The following is a 16,374-nucleotide window of genomic DNA, read 5'->3' as shown; positions in this document are numbered from 1 at the left end:
GTTCAAACAGTGTGGACGTTCAGTAAATATTTGCTGAATAAGTCAAGAATAGAGAAAGGGCAACAGCAAGTTGATGAGTCATTTTACTCCTGCCTCAGCCAACCAAACCCCCTTGATTTTCTTGATCGTAGGTTCTCCTCTGGAATGGAAAGAAGGGAAGTAACTGGTTCCAGGAAAAGAATTCAAGTTTTTGACAGCTTGCCATACTAGCTGGGTGACTAGCAAGTCACTTCCTTCTTTAAACCTCAGCTTCCCTGTTTATGAAATGAGGAGTTGGACAAGATTAATGTTTTCCATCATTTAATCTACCCTCTGCTAATTATTTTCACATTAAAAAAAAAAAAAACTTTTCAAAGACCCATATAACTTGCCAACCAGAACTTCTGAACAGCATGTGATAACCATGTTATCACCTTGAGTTGATCCAATTCCAGACAAAGGTAAAGAAACTTGAGACTCTATCAAAAATAGATGTGTGACTTCCCTTATCATTTGGAAATATTGTAAACAGTTCCCTTGGACTCTGGTTTGGAAGTCATTAAGGCTCAAAGATTTCTGAGGTGCTTTCCAGCTCAACAGTTCTTTTAAGCACCTTGTTTCAGCTCAACAAATCTCTCTGGTCTTTTAATGACTCACATGATCTAGTGCTTCTGAGAAAATATCTTCTGTTTATTAAGTATCTATGTGATCTTGTTTCATCCTCATAATTAGAGAAGATATGGGAATTCCCTGGCCGTCCAATGGTTAGGACTCTGTACTTTGACTGCCAAGGGCCTGAGTTCAATCCCAGTTGGGGAACTCAGATCCCACAATGGCCAGAATAATAATAACAATAATAATGTAATCAGAGAAGGTAATATTATCCCCCACTTTAAAGGTGAGGAAACTGAGGTTCCAAGATGGGGCATGACTCTACCCAGGTCAGAGCTCATAAGAGGTTGAGCTGGGATTCAAATCCAGGACATCAGACTCCAAATATCAAGATACCATTCCAGACTTTTAAAAAAGAGAAAGAAAAGGGACTTCCTTTTTATTGGCACAGTGGATAAGAACTGCCTGCTAATGCAGGGGACCCGGGTTTGATACCTGGTCAGGGAAGATTCCCGGTGTCTCAGAGCATCTAAGCCTGTGAACCACAACTACTGGCCACAACTAGTGAGCCTGTGTGCTGCAAGACTGAAGCCTGCTAGCCCTAGAGCCTTCACAAGAGAAGCCACCGTAAAAAGCTTGCGCACCTCAACGAAGAGTAACCCGCACTCACTGCAAGTAGAGAAAGCCCATGCACAGCACCAAAGACCCAGTGCAAACAAAAATAAAACCAAACAAATAAATAGATAAAAAGAGAGGAAGAAAGGAGACAGTGAAATATGTGATGGGATGGTGGGAAGGGGGAAAAGGAGCAGTGAATCCCTAGGCTTAAGTGGTTCTGGGGGTGTGGGGTTAAGAAGAGATTGAGGCAGAGTTTCCAGAAAAATGCTTGAGAGATTCAACTTGGTTTTGGTAGGCAGCTTCCTCTTTCTTCCGAGTGCTGGATGGTGTGGCTCTTCCTGAGTCGGGCCCCTTCAACTGATGACTGGCCCTTCTCCACTCTGTCTCCTCCCTTGGAGGGAAGGCGTTCCCTCCCCTTTCTCCTGAAATGGAAAATGAAGCTGGTGTCTGAGTCATCTTTGGATCCTGGAGCTCGCCACTGGGAAACCCCCGTGGACCTGCTGAACAGCCTCTTGCAGTTTTCTTTTCCCTGTAGAATCTCAGCTCTTGAATCCCTCCCTCTCCAGGCCCCGGAAACGGGCACCATTCCAAGTCATAATTTGGGTATGAGAAGGAAACCAAGTGCTGGGGAAAACCACAGTCATACTCTTGGCCAGGCTTCCTGGCCCATTTTGAGAATTTGACTATAGGTGGCTTGGAAAAGGAGAATGAGCTTTGGGTTCAGGCCGTAAAGCCTGTGCAAAGGCCCCACTCACTTGCCACGTGACGTTGGGCAAGTCCCATGTTGAGTCTTAGTATCCCAGACTGTCCAATCAAAGGGGGGCATTGGACTCCAACTTCCAAACACAGCCAATGGCCCTGTGCCATTTGAGTCACCTGAGGGACACATACAGTCAGATCCCCAAGCCTTGTTGCCAACTGAAGTCTGAATCTCCAGAAGGAGTGTAGAAACCTCTAAGAGCTCCCCAGATGATTCAGAGGTACACCCACATTCGATCATTACACAATGAGATGATCTGTCATTGACCTCAAACTAATTCTCCTGCTAGTAGAAAATTACTCTGTGACCTTACCTTATCCATGGCTCCCTTTGGGCCTCAGCGGGGGAGGTTTTGTCCCCCCCTCCCTCCCCTGAGTCTGTAATATGGACTAAAATAGCTCATCTCCAAGGACCTTTCCCACACTGCCAAGTTTGTAGTTTCCAAACTTATGAATGAAATGTTAAACTTTTAGGTCAGAGGCAGAATGACAAATAGCCACGCTGGAACAAACTGTCCTCTGCGCCCAGAGGAAGAGAGAGCCTCTGGTCACTTGGTCATTGATGTCACTCCCACACTGGGCTCCCACTGTGGGCACCCAAGGACAACTCCTGCTGGGATCCACTTTCCAGCTCCACCTCTGTCAGTCCTTTGGGAAATGCCCTCCTAGAGGTCTGTGGACCTTGGAACGCTGGTAGTCTTTGAATACTAGGTCTCCTGCTGTCTAGCTGGGTGACCTTGGGGAAGTTACTTTATCTCTCTGAGTCTCAGCGTCCTCCTCTGTGAAATGGGAGTCTGAATAGCACTCACGTGCTGGGCTGTCTTGAGAATCAGATGTGTGCCAGGCAGTGTCCCACTGCCGGATACGTAGTCAGTGTTATGTAAACATCAGCGATATTAATTATTGTTATTATTTCTTCCCTTGGAATGTGTGAGTGGTAAAAGCTGTTCTCCCAGATTTATGGCAAAGATCTAAGTAGATAACAGAGTGAGCCCTGAGGGAGCCCCAGTGCCTGGTATACAGCAGGAGCTCAGTAAATGTTGATACCTTCTCTTTCTAATCCCACCCCACCCCAGAGGTCTCCAAGCTCCTCCCTTTCTCCCTTCCTCCTCCCCCAGGTTGCTCTACAGCCCCCCAAGCACGTGATCTTTTTCAGGGAAGATTTGCGGGAAAACACTTCAGCGAGACAAGTGTCTCAGGTTATGCAACTCTGCGCTTGCATATTTTGGAAACTCCATGTGGGAGGCTAGTGTTTGGCTGTCTGTCCTCTGCCTCGGTGATCAACCTGGACTCTGGCCAGTGAGTCACTCTCTTAAAAGAGAAACCGGAGGGGGCTCGTTCACCACCTGCTTGTTTTTTCTTCTGGATTGAGAACCCCTTGTTACTCCCAGGGTTTTAAGGGCTGCGTGTTCCTCTGTTGCTGGGGAAGGATGTTTGCTGAGCACCTACTGTGTGCCAGACACTTATATTATCTCATTTAATCTTTATTCGATTTCCAAAACTGACCTGTGAACTGTAAAGACAATGAATAGTCCCGCTTAACAGATGAAGAGCCTGAGGCTGAGAAAAAGGACCCTGTTTACCCAAGACCACACTGCCAGTGACAGTAGAGCATGAACCCCAACCCAGCCAGCCTGACTCCACGCACACCTGTTCCCAGTGCACGATAGAAAGTGCACTGAACGTTGCAGTTTACACAGAGCTTTCATTTTTATTTATGTATTTATGGCCGCACCACACAGCATGTGGGATCTTAGTTCCCTGACCAGGGATCGAACCTGGGCCCCCTGCACTGGAAGTGCGTAGTCTTTACCACTAAAGACCATGAGTCTTAACTACTGGACCAATAGAGCTTTCACTTACTTGATCTCAATATCCCAACAGTCATGGGGAGGTAGGTATACACATTTTCTCCATTTTACAGATGAGGAAACCAAGGCTCGGAGAAGGAAGTGACACAACTCTATGCACAGCTGGGAGGTGGTCGGTCTTGTCAGTTGGAATGATCAGAGTAAAGAACCCTCTGGAGTGCTCATCTTTCCTCTCCAGCCTCCCACTTCTTTACTTCAGAGGCAGTCAAGGAGCTGGTTTTCTGTGTTTTGTGCTCCGCGATCAGTGCTTTGTACAGATCACATCTCTGTGAAGGATGGACCATGTCAAGCATTCCAGCTGGGCCTCCAAGCAGAGAAGGTGTTGTTTCTCTTGAATCAAGAACTCTTCTCCAGGGCTTTCCCGGGTGGCTCAGTGTTAAAGAATCAGCCTGCTGATGCGGGAGACGTGGTTTCCATCCCTGGTCCAGGAAGATCCCACACGCCACAGAGCAACTAAGTCCATATGCTGCCATTACTGTGCCCTAGAGCCGTAACAAGAGAAGCTACCACAATGAGAAGCTACTGCGTACAGAGAAACTAGAGAGTAGCCCACGCTCACTACAACTAGAGAAAAGCCTGTGCAACAATGAAGACCCAGTACAGCCAAAAATCAATCCATCAATAATTTTTTTTTAAAGAACTCTTTTCCAGGGATTGATTACCCAGGTCAAAGACACCCTGCAGAGAATTGAAATTTTCTGAAACAGTCGCCCCAGCCCTTCAGGTTTTCTGACCCCACCCTGTACTATACTCCCTTCCCCTCCCTAGAAATTGCTCCTTGCTCTGACCTTGAAGGATTCAGGGCTTTAGGGAGGAAAGATGTTTTTATTGAATAAAATTTCATTCAGCATTTACTATGTGCAAAAAAAAAAAAAAAAAAAACCCTCTGAGTATATAGATAGAAATGATCAAAATGAGTAAGAGAAGATCTGGGGGCTTCCGGGTGGCCCAGTGGTAAAGAATCCTCCTCCCAATGCAGGAGACATAGGTTCGATCCCTGATCCGGGAAGATCCCACGTGCTGCGGAAAGACTAAACCCGAGCACCACAGCTATTGAGCTTGTGCTGTAGAGCACAGGAGCCACAACCATTGCGCCCACATGCTGCAACTCCCGCAGCCCGTGTGTCCTAGAGCACGTGCTCCACAAGAGAAGCCACCGCAGTGAGAAGCCCTTGCACGGCAATTGAAGAGTAGCTCCCAAGCACCGCAAAAAGCCCACCCAGCAACAAAGTCCCAGCACAGGTGAAAATAAATCATTAAATTACTCGTTTAAAAAAAGAGAGAAGATCTGTGATCTCCCAGAATTTATTTTCTCATGGAGGAGACAGACAATAAGCAAATCAACCAGCAATATAAAATTTAACATCAAGTGGTGAGAAGCACTTTGTAGAAAAACAGGGGTCAGGGGACAGATAGTCGAGGATGGAGGGTGAGAACAATCACTTCAGAAATAGCCGTCAGCAAAGCCCTACTGGAAGAGGTGGCATTTATTTTTAAAATAAAAAAAAATTGAATAAGACATCACAATGAGTCAAGAACAGCAGTGAGATGGGGAGGGGAGGAAGGAGGGGGAGGCAGGTCCAGGCGGGTCCTCAAGGCAGACTGGCAGTGTCTCTCTCTGGAGGGGCCAGCAGGCTTGGGGCTTCTCTCATTGGCTTTTCCTTCAAACATCATGACAGTCTCATGTTCACGAAGTATCAGCAAGAGATGGTGTGGCCGACCCTGCCTGTCACCTCTGAGATCATAGTCTTCATTTCCAGGTGGATCTTGGGGACCCCAAGCTTCCATCCTCTTAAAAGACATCAGATGGTCGGTCTCGCCCTCATTGTTGAGGTCAGGCTCCATGTACTTCTCTTTAAAGGCTGCAAGTTTTTCTGGCAGGTTGTCTTGATCACTGTTCTTCTGGTCACAGAGGAACTCTTGAACCTGTTGCTGAACTCGACTAGCGTGGTGCACACCAGGCTCCTGCCAGCTCCAAAGAGGTGCCGTTTAAGCAGAGATCTGATGGAAGCAAAGGAGGAAGCCAACTGGGGAGAATATTCCAGATAGAGGGAACTCAAGCGCAAAGCACTGAAGCAGGAATGAGACTGGCATATTCACAGGAGAGCAGAGAAATCAGTGTAGCAGGATTGGAGTGGACAAAGGGAGGGATGGAGGTGACACCATCAGCCTCACCCAAGGATTGCCGGCTTACAGTTTATTTTCACTTTACAATCCCCCAGGAGACGAACAGGTTTGCTTGGTGGAGGTAGGTGGGAAGAAGGGGGACAGGGGGCAGATTCACAAATATTGAGTGCTTGCTACGTTTCAGGCACTGTGCTAGCCTCTGGGTTTTTGTTTTGTTTTGTTTTTTGGCTGTGGCATGTGGGATCTTAGTTCCCCAATCGGGGATTAAACTTGCATCCTTCTGCTGTGGAAGTGCAAATTCTTGACCACTGGACCACCAAGGAAGTCCCAGTATCTAGGTATTTAAAACAGACATAGCTGGGTCTTCCCTGGTGGTCAAGTGGTTAAAACAGACAGTCCCTCTCTTCAGGGAGCTTCTAGCAGGAGAGATACACAATGAAGCAGGAAAATCAAGAAATAATTGAATAGGGCTTCCCTGGTGGCTCATTGGTAAAGAATCTGCCTGCCAGTGCAAGAGAACAGGGTTCCATCCCTGATCAAGGAAGATCCCACATGCCATGGAGCAAACCAAACCTGTGTGCCACAATTATTGAGTCTGTGTTCTAGAGCCTGGGAGCCACAGCTACTGAAGTCCAAGTGCTCTAGAGCCCATTCTCCGCAACAAAAGAAGCCGCGGCAATGAGAAGCACACGCAGCACAACTAGAGAGTTGGCATCACCGACTCGATGGAAATGAATCTGAGTAGGCTCCGGGAGTTGGTGATGGACAGGGAGGCCTGGCGTGCTGCAGTCTGTGGAGTTGCAGAGAGTCGGACACGACTGAGCATCTGAACTGAACTGAACAATCAGAGAGTAGGCCCCCTGCTCTCTGAAACTAGAGAGAAGCCCACACAGCAACCAAGACCCAGCACAGCCATAAATAAAATTATTTTTAAAAAGATATAATTGAATAAATATAAACTGCAGTGAATGCAATGCAGGAAGCCACTTAAAGAATTTGGACAGCTACATAATTTGGCCTCGGGGGAATGTCTGTTTGAGGAAGTAGCATGAAAGGAGTGGCCCTGAAGTATGAGTGGCGCCAGCCAGAACGAGGATGCACCAGCACATCGATTACAAGCCCTGTGTCATCACACGTTCACTCTCCTTCACCGGAGAGAGCGGACCTGAGACCCGAGACCCGGGCTGTAAAAATCGCCCATGTAATAAATCAAATGGCCAAGCCAGGTTTCAACCGGAGGTTCTTTACCTCACTGCCCTGTTACCTTCTGTCGTACCAACAGCTTTGGCTGTTTGCAAAGAGCAGATTCTGACTGCTGTGGCCTCTAGGAAATAATTGTGCTATCTCTACCTTGACCAGATGAGGCTAGAGGCCGGGGAAAAGGACCGCATGGGAACAAGGAAAGCTGAACAAGCTGAGCTGAATGATAGGTGAAGGGAAGTGATGGGCTAAAGGTTGGAAGCGCCCTGCTCCTGAGCTGAATGAAGGGAAGTGATGGGCTAAAGGTTGGAAGCGCCCTGCTCCACTGCACTCCAGCCCTTGGCGCTGTGGGGTGTGAATCACATGGCACTGTGCCGACTACATCTAAGTGCCCAGAGGATGCTCTCTACCAAGGACTCAGAAGCAATAGGATGTGATGGAAAAGAGCCCAGGGCTAGAAACCAAAGGATCTGGGTTTAGATGAAGCTCTTCAACCTGGGCAACTCATCATCTCTTTGAGTTTTTGTTCTTATTTTAAATGATTGTAATAACACCAGCCATGGGTACCCTCTAGGACTGTTTGGGGTGTACAGATGCTGTCAGTTGTGTCCGACTCTTTGAGACTCCATGGACTGTAGCCCACCAGGCTCCTCTGTCCATGGAGTTTTTCAGGCAAGAATACTAGAGTGTGTTGCCATTTCTTTCTCCAGTAGATCTTCCCCACCCAGGGATTGAACCCATGTCTCCTGCAATGCAGGCAGATTCTCTACTGTCCAAGCCACCAGGGAAAGCCTATAGATGCATTGTGCTGTCCTGTGCTGTGCTTGCCTGCTCAGCCGTGTCTGACTCTTTTCGACCCCATGGACTGTAGCCCACCAGGGTCCTCTGTCCATGGAATTCTCCAGGCAAGAATACTGGAATGGGTTGCCATGCCCTCCTCTGGGGGATCTTTCCAACCCAGGGATCGAGCGCAGGTCTCCTGCATTGCAGGTGGATTCTTTATCATCTGAGCCACCAGGGAAGCCCAAGAATGCTGAGTCGGTAACCTATCCCTTCTCCAGGAGAAATTCCCAACCAGGGTCTCCTGCATTGTAGGTAAATTCTTTACTAGCTGAGCTACCAGGGAAGCCCATAGACCTCATTGAAGAACTACACAGCTTTCTGTGAATGTTGGAATGGTTAATATCTGTCCTTTTCTTCAGCCGTCAGAGTGGGAAACTGCAAGGAAAGCACAAATTGATTATGCAGGAAGTTCTCAGGGACCAATCTCTTTCCCAGCGTCTTCCCCTCTGCTCCTTTGAGGACAAGATACTTCAAAGATGATTTTGTGGGGAGAACAGAAATGAGTGCTGAAAAGTCAATGGGACAACACACTGAGACAGAATCAAAGAAACCTGACTTCAATCCTGTATTAGTTAGCTGTTACTGCATAACAAACAACCACCAAATCTCAGGGGCTATCCACGATACCGTGTATTTCTCAATGCTGGATTTGTAGGTCAACCAGGGCAGCTTTGCTACAGCTTTGTTGTCATTTCTCCTCTCTAGGCCTGTTTTCTGTAAAATAGAAGTAATATTACTTTACAGAGTCAGAGTGAGGATGATGTTCCACCCTCCCTTTTAACTAAACATACCCTTTGCTTAGGATATGATAGACGCTAGATGGTGTTCACCCTCTAGGCCAGTTAGTAATCCAAGAAGTGGTCTGACCTGAAGGAGACAATGAAAGCTACTGGCCAAGCCAATCAGACTGGCTGTCCCCCAAATGCAGCGCAGAAGACAGAGCCAGTAAGTCTGTAAAAGAGACAGCGGCATACCTCCAGGAAGAAGAGATACCCTCAAATAAATACTGGGCGGGTTTCAAGAGCTGGAGATAAGTCTGCCAGCTCTTGGAGTCATCTCAGCTATTGATATCTTCCTTTCAGTTTTAGTCTTTAACCCACCTATATCCTTCGGACAACCCCCAAGCCCTTTTTTTTCTTAAGGAGTCCTGAGTAAAGCATTGCGCTTTGCACTTAGAAGCATTGTGCTAACATGGAGAAGGTGCATATAAAGTTGCCAGCCTTGGGAGAAGGTGCATATAAAGTTGCCAGCCTTGAACTTGGCATACAATAGGTTCTTAGCACCTGGTGGCTACTGTTCATTAATCAGGGAGCTGCTTAAGAGGAGGGATGGGATCTCTTGATTTTTCAAAAGGCCTTTCACGTAGAAGATGTTTATTGGATAAATGACCAAATGAATGAATTTCTATGCCTGAGCCCCTACGGAGAAACAGCCAAATGGCATTCATCATTTTATCCACACAGGGGCTCAGGGTCTCTCTGTGGACAAGACAACTTCCCTGCTCTTGTAGAGGTTATGTCTGGTGTTGAAGTGGATGATAAACAAGAAAAAGGATCAATGTATGATGTCCGGTAAGGGAAGTATTATGACAAAAAATAAAGGAAGGCAAGGAGAAAGAGGGACTGAAAGAGGGGAGGGCTGTTTTGAGAAGTCTTTAAAATACCTGTGGATGCTGACTCACTGTTCCAGCCCTGGTTCACCTGTCTCACAGTGGGGATGCTGTTGGATAGAACGGACTGGGAGGGTCCTTCTGAACCCAGTGTTCCCAGTTTCTGTGGTTATGCAAGGCAGTGGCTGGACATTCCATACAGCCTCTGGAAACCCCAGGCTGTCATTATCTGGAGCTAAAGAGAGATTTGCATGGAGCAAAGAGGACCAGGGAAGGTTGGTGCCATTCTGGGAGAGTGAAGGCCCCAGGGCTCACTCTCTCAGATGGTCTGAAAATAGTGACATGACTCCCTGTTATTTACTGTGTGTGAAGAGCTGTTGGGGAGGGAACTTTCCAACTCGAGATTCTCAGAGGGAGACCTCTGTGATAATGATAACAGGTAACATCTCTGTGTAGGGTATGTGCTAAGAACTATACTCTCAACACTCATGATATAAGAACCATAAGGACTCCCAGGTTACAAATGAGGAAACTGGGACACAGAGAGGTAAAAGGCCCCGCCCCAGGTCACACAGCCAGGATTATAGCCCAGATCTTTATGAGCCTGAAGCCTGGACTCTTAATTTCTAACTATAACATGAGCAAGAAAAGGATGACTGCTCAAGGAGAGAGACAGACATGGAACAAGATGTCTTAGGGGAAAGAGAGATGAGAGCTAGAAGGAAAAGAGTGAGGGATCTGAGAAGGCTTCCTGGAGGAGAAGGCATTTGAGGTGGGCCATTAAGGATCGGATTGGTTGCAGTTTCTTGGGCTTGATGTCTCAGTCTAGAGGAGGGAATCGGGAACTTTGGTTCTATAAACTTTAAACTACTGCATTTGGTTTTATAGGAGCCAAGGGGAAAAAAAACCTGTTAGAGCTTTTTAAAGGGGCTCAGAACAAGTTGCTTTTAACTCTTTGAGGGTCAGGACTTCTTTGTGGATCTGAAGAGAAACTCTGAAATTACATGCCCCAGAAAACTTCACACGGAGACACATACTCAACAGAAGTAGGGACCATCCATGAACTTTTAGCCCCAATCCAAGAAACACAAGTTAAAATCCTGTTTTAAAATTCACAAATTACTACATTCACACATGTTGGATGCCTTCAGAGAGATTCTCAGAACTTCGGCAAGCAGAGATTAATTTCTTAATTTCAGAAGGTTAGGATAGATTTATAGCAGAGCTTCCATTAATTGTCTCAGCTTAGCATGCCTCAGTCTCTTCTGCTAGTTACTTTCTAATGGAAAAGCTATGTACTTCCTGGCATATTTTTCAGTTGACAGCTAACCTTGTTCATCAAAAGTTTGCATAGTTAAAAGGTTGTAATTTCCAACATGTTGTAAATTCATACCTTGAAATGGTTATATCATTCTTAAATGTATGTATCCAGCTGAGTTAAGTACCCTAGCAATTTGATAGCTACAACTATCTATTAAAAAAAAAAATATATATATATATATATATATATATATATATATATATATATATATATATGTGGGGACTTCCCAGGTGGTCCAGTGGCCAAGACTCCATGCTCCCAATGCAGGGGGTCTTGGTTTGATCCCTGGTCAAGGAACTAGATCCCACGTGATGCAACTAAAAATCCTGCATGCCACAACAAAGATCTAAGATCCGGAGTGCCACAACTAAGACACAGCACAGGCAAATTAAAAAAAAAAAAAAAAATTGAACAAGCTTCTTTAACAGTGCAATTTTACATAATTCCTTTTTCTACTTGAACTCAAATTTCTATTCCATGTTCCCCCACAGTATTTTACAACAGTGTATTTTTTATGTTTAATGACATATGGATAATTTTATCATAATTCTCTGCACATATTTATTTACTTACATGTAAATTAGATCATGGTTTACTTTCTGTGACTTTAACACTAGGCACTAATTTTCTATTATTACAATTATCATATAAATGTAATTGATCAAAACAATATAAAGACTTCACTGGTAGTCCAGTGGTTAACACTTGGTGCTGGGGACATGGGTTTGATCTCTGGATAGGGAACTAAGGGCTTCCCAGGTGGCCCAGAGGGTAAAGAAATCCACCTGCAATGCAGAAGATGCAGCCAGATATGGGTTTGATCCCTGGGTTGGGAAGATCCCCTGGAGGTGGCATGGCAACCTGCTCCAGTATTTTTGCCTGGAGAATCCCATGGGCAGAGGAGCCTGGTGGGCTCCAATCCATAGGGTCAGACACAACTGAAGTGACTGAGTATACACACACAGGGAACTAAGATCCCACATGCCACCTGGCACAGGCAAAAAAAAGAAATAAAAAAGTACACATATTTCCATTTTTAAAAGTCAGAGGAGAAAATTTTAACCCTTAATTGTGCTATAATTGACATAAAATAAATGACATATTTAAAACATACATTTTGACACATGTATACACTCATGAAACCACTCCTACAAACTTAGATAAATAATTATTTAACAGAAAAAATAAAAAAGGAAGCTTCCCCCCACCCCCACCAATGAGTCACATTTTCCTGGATGAATGTTGCTTGCGCTAGAATGAGGTAGATTTTTTGCAATAATTTTATTCCCGTGTTTGGTTGGTTTTTTTTTTTTATCAAAGTGGTGTACTGAAGCCAGCTTGTACTAATTCAGTTTGGGGGAATTTGTGAGTAATTGTTTCACAAAATGACTCCGGAAAACTAAATTATATGAACTTGCAATTAAATTATCTGTGTTAAAGACAAAGGAAATAAGTACTCAGCACACTCATCACTTACTAATTATTTCCCTACATTTTACTGTTATCTACACTCTTGATATTATCTGCCTCTATTGTATTTGTGTGGTGGAAATACTGCTTATCTGTCACCAACTCAGTGATATCACCTTGGTTGCTTGAAATCAGCCCAGGAGTAGTAGTATTTACACCATAGAAATTGGCAAATGGTGCAAGTTAGCGCTTCCCACCTCCCCCGACGTATTGTTACACGTTTACCAGCACAGGGCTGGCAGCCAGTGCTGAGAAACCTTCAACTTAATGAAGATGGTGGGAACAAAAGGAGTGTTGTTAGAGCGATGTGATGACAGGTAACTGAAATTGCATAGTGAAAAAATTATTTTTAATGATCTAGCTACTGACAACTAGATTAGACCTTATCCTTCCATTCTGTGGAAATCAAGGATTGCAAAACCCATCTGACTTGCAAAAGGATTTCTTATTCTGACATAAAAGTCACTTATTTTCCTGGTTTATTTCCAAATCCTAAGGAAGAATATTGAGAAGAGCTGAAAATAATTGCTGGACTTTAAATCTGTAGAGAAAAACATGGTCTGCGTTGGAAGCTTACTTTACTGTCAAGACTCTGCTTCAAAAAGATTTTTCATCCTTTGATAATAATTAAGGGATGGAGAAGGCAATGGCACCCCACTCCGGTACGCTTGCCTGGAAAATCCCATGGATGGAGGAGCCTGGTAGGCTGTAGTCTATGGGGTCACGAAGAGTCGGACACCACTGAGCGACTTCACTTTCATTTTTCACTTTCATGCATTGGAGAAGGAAATGGCAACCCACTCCAGTGTTCTTGCCTGGAGAATCCCAGGGACGGGGGAGCCTGGTGGGCTGCCGTCTATGGGGTCACACAGAGTCGGACACGACTGAAGCAACTTAGCAGCAGCAGCAGCAGCAAAGGATGGAAAAGAGGAAGTTATTCCCAACTCTCCACAAAGTATATCAATTCATTATATGCCAACAGGGGCCAAATACTCTGCTTCTGAAGCCATGCTTCAGTCTTGGAAAGATAGATTTATATGTACGTATATCTTTATGGGATATATACATATATGCTGTAAAGATATAAATATATGCCATTGGTGTGCGTGCCAAGTTGCTTTATTTGTGTCCTTCTCTTTGCAACCCTGTGGGATTCTCCAGGCAAGAATAATGGAATGGGTTGCCATGCCCTCCTCCAGGGGCTCTTCCCCACCCAGGGATCCAACCCATGTCTCTTATGTCTCCTGCATTGGTAGGTAGGTTCTTTACCACTAGCGCCACCTGGGAAGTCCCATATGCTATATATATATATGTGTGTGTGTGTGTGTGTGTGTGTGTGTGTGTATGTATACAAATATGTATGTATGTATACATCATCCTTGGCACTTTGATTGTCATATGATACTTCCCCCTAATAATTCCAATAGTACTTGTACTTGGGACCTCAGAGGATTTTACCAAACCCTTCCTCACACATACACACACACACACACACACACACACACACACAGAAAGTAAGGAGGATATGCAGAGGGTAATGTGAACATGATACTGTCTTATACAAAAGGTGGGATCTGAGAATTAAGATAAACTTGCCAGAGACTTTCCTGGTGGTCCAGTGGCTAAGACTCCAAGCTCCCAATGCAGGGATGCTGGATTTGATCCCTTGTCAGGAACTAGATCCCATACACCTCAATGAAGGCCATAGCGTCCTGAAGAGTCGGACACAACTGAGCAGGTAACACACAAGAGCTCACATGCCACAACTAAAGATTTTGCATGCTACAACTAAGACCTTGCACAGCCAAGCGAATAAATATTTTTTTAAAAAGATGAACTTGCCAAACAGCTCTCAAAGAGATCAAACTTTTTAGAAGTTCAATATCAAGAAAACAAATCCCTTAAAACAGAGGTCAGCCACCCTAAGACCAACAAGCCCACCCCTAGCTTGTTTATGCTCAGCCCACTAAGAATGCTTTTACAGGGACCTGCCTGATGGTCCAGCCGCTAAGACTCTGAACTCCCAATGCAGGGGGCCTGGGTTCCATCCCTGGTGAGAGAACTAGATCCCACATGGTGCAGGCCAAGAGTTTGCTTGCCACAACTAAAGATCCTGTGAGCTTCAACCAAGACCCAGCGTGTGCAAATAAATAAATAAAAATGAACCTTTATTTTTTTTTTAAAGAATGCTTTTACATATTTAAAGGAAAGGGAAAAAATCAAAAGAATCCTATCTCATGACACGTGAAAATTATATGAAATTCAAATTTCAGAGTCCACTCTCTTTCCTTTAAGTATTTAAGGTTGCCTTCGTGCTGCAAAGCTAGAGTTTGAGTAATTGTGACAGAGACCATCCAGGCCTAAAACATTTAGCTCTTTACAGAAAAGTGCCTTCTGACTCCAGTCTGAAAACAGCCGGCGATTGTTGCCCATTTTCAGAGAATGTACCCATCTGGAAGGGCGCTGATCTAAATTCACGGCTCTGGGCAAGTCCTTCCGGTCTATGGGCCTCAGTTTCCCCAACTATAAAATGGGTTTGTGCACAGCATTCTCGGATCACCTGCCTAGCAGGGGGTCGGGGATCCGGGCTGCTGGAGGCCAGAGACTGGATGGACTGAGCGGCAGGCGCCCACCGGGCGGGTCCCTCGGGTCTCCAACGGGGCGGGTAGGAGCAGCACCCCGGTGGCTCAGCTTTCGCGGGGGAATTCCGGGCGGGGTGCGGGCAGCGGGGGCGGGCCGGGGCGGGGCCGGGGGCGGGGGCCGATCACTGCCTATAAGAAGGGACGCGCGCCAGCCCTGGCCACCCGCCTGCGCGCCCTCTGCGGACCGAGGTACCATGGCCCCCGCCCGCCTGCTCGCGCTGCTGCTGCTCCTCGTGGGCGTCCCCGCCGCCGCCGCCGAGTCGGTAGGTGCTTGGAGATCCCCGAGTGGGGGCCGGGGGGCGGGGTGGCGGACCGGTATCGTCTTTGTTCTGGGATCCTACGGAGCGGTCCAGGGGCGGGCAATCGGGGGAGTGTGCCGTCCCCAACTAGACCAGGGAAACTTTGTTGGAAACTTTGCCCTGGGGTCCCAGGGAGGCTCCGGGACGAGGAGTGGGGTGACCCCTCCGCGCACGGTGCGCCCCCAGCCTGTTGCGCTTCTCGCCTCCCCCTGGCCTCAGCCCCGCCGCGGGCTCCAGGCTCGGACGTGACTAAGCTGGTGTCACCTCGCCTCCCCTCACCGTCTCGCCCCTTCCCCGGTGATCCCAGGGCAGGCTCGCGCCCTGATCCCCTCCGCGCCCTCCAGAATCCGAGATGGCCTCGACATGAAGAGGGGGCTGCGTGTACTCGGAAGGGGGAGGGGTGCAGGGTTCTGAGGGGCCTTGTTTCACGCACCGGGGTAGAGGACTGAGCCCTGACCTCAGGTTTGGCCGCAGCCCTGCCACTGGCCTATGACTTTGGGCAAGGCCCTGCCCCCTTCTGAGTCCCAAAGAGTCTGGGGGACTGGGGTGGGAGGTGAGCAGTGCTTCTATAGGGTCGGTACAAAGTTGGGACTCTGATCTTTCCGGGGCAGACTGGAGGGACTGTGTAAGCTCAGAACTTCGCCAGAGTTGAGCCTCTGCTTTCTGCCGGAAGAGCGTTTATTTCCACTGATCTGACTGCTGGGAAAACCCAAAGCACTCACCTTTGGGTGGGGTGAAGGGGGACTGGGGGAAGAGAAGGTCTCTGTGAGCCTTGAATAACCTCCTTACTGGTCCTTTACTGGTCTCCCCACTTAACAGGTCCCTGTCATAGTGTCCAAAGCCCTGGGCCCACCAGAAGCTCCATTCATCCCAGCGGTCAGTTGGGAAGGAGGGAGGCCATCTCCTCTGGGAAACTGGGCCACAGAAATTTCTGAGAGAGGCTGTCTGACCCTGCCCCCCGACAAGCCTGGCCTCTTTGGTACCCTTAAACCTCTGTTTTGGGAAGAGCAAGTGGCATTTAATC

General features: G+C 46.8%; 1 protein-coding gene and 1 long non-coding RNA gene across 2 annotated transcripts in view; one reads left to right on the top strand and one right to left on the bottom strand.

Annotated features, from left to right (window-relative positions):
* Nucleotides 1-4,776: 4,776 nt before the first annotated feature.
* The window catches only part of LOC129625997 (uncharacterized), a 23,420-nt gene continuing 11,822 nt past the window's right edge, over nt 4,777-16,374 (bottom strand). The window contains exons 2-3 of the long non-coding RNA XR_008701690.1: nt 8,637-8,723; nt 4,777-5,840 (exon numbers count right to left, since the gene is read on the bottom strand). This is a non-coding gene — a long non-coding RNA (uncharacterized LOC129625997). The remainder of the gene's footprint in view (nt 5,841-8,636; nt 8,724-16,374) is intronic.
* The window catches only part of SDC4 (syndecan 4), a 21,409-nt gene continuing 20,218 nt past the window's right edge, over nt 15,184-16,374 (top strand). The window contains exon 1 of the mRNA XM_055545104.1: nt 15,184-15,314. Within this exon, the coding sequence (XP_055401079.1) occupies nt 15,246-15,314 (69 nt within the window). The 5' untranslated portion in view covers nt 15,184-15,245. The remainder of the gene's footprint in view (nt 15,315-16,374) is intronic.

The sequence above is a fragment of the Bubalus kerabau genome, chromosome 13, assembly GCF_029407905.1.
Source record: "Bubalus kerabau isolate K-KA32 ecotype Philippines breed swamp buffalo chromosome 13, PCC_UOA_SB_1v2, whole genome shotgun sequence".
In the NCBI taxonomy this organism is placed as follows: domain Eukaryota; kingdom Metazoa; phylum Chordata; class Mammalia; order Artiodactyla; family Bovidae; genus Bubalus; species Bubalus kerabau.
This window is presented reverse-complemented; position numbering and strand designations above follow the sequence as displayed.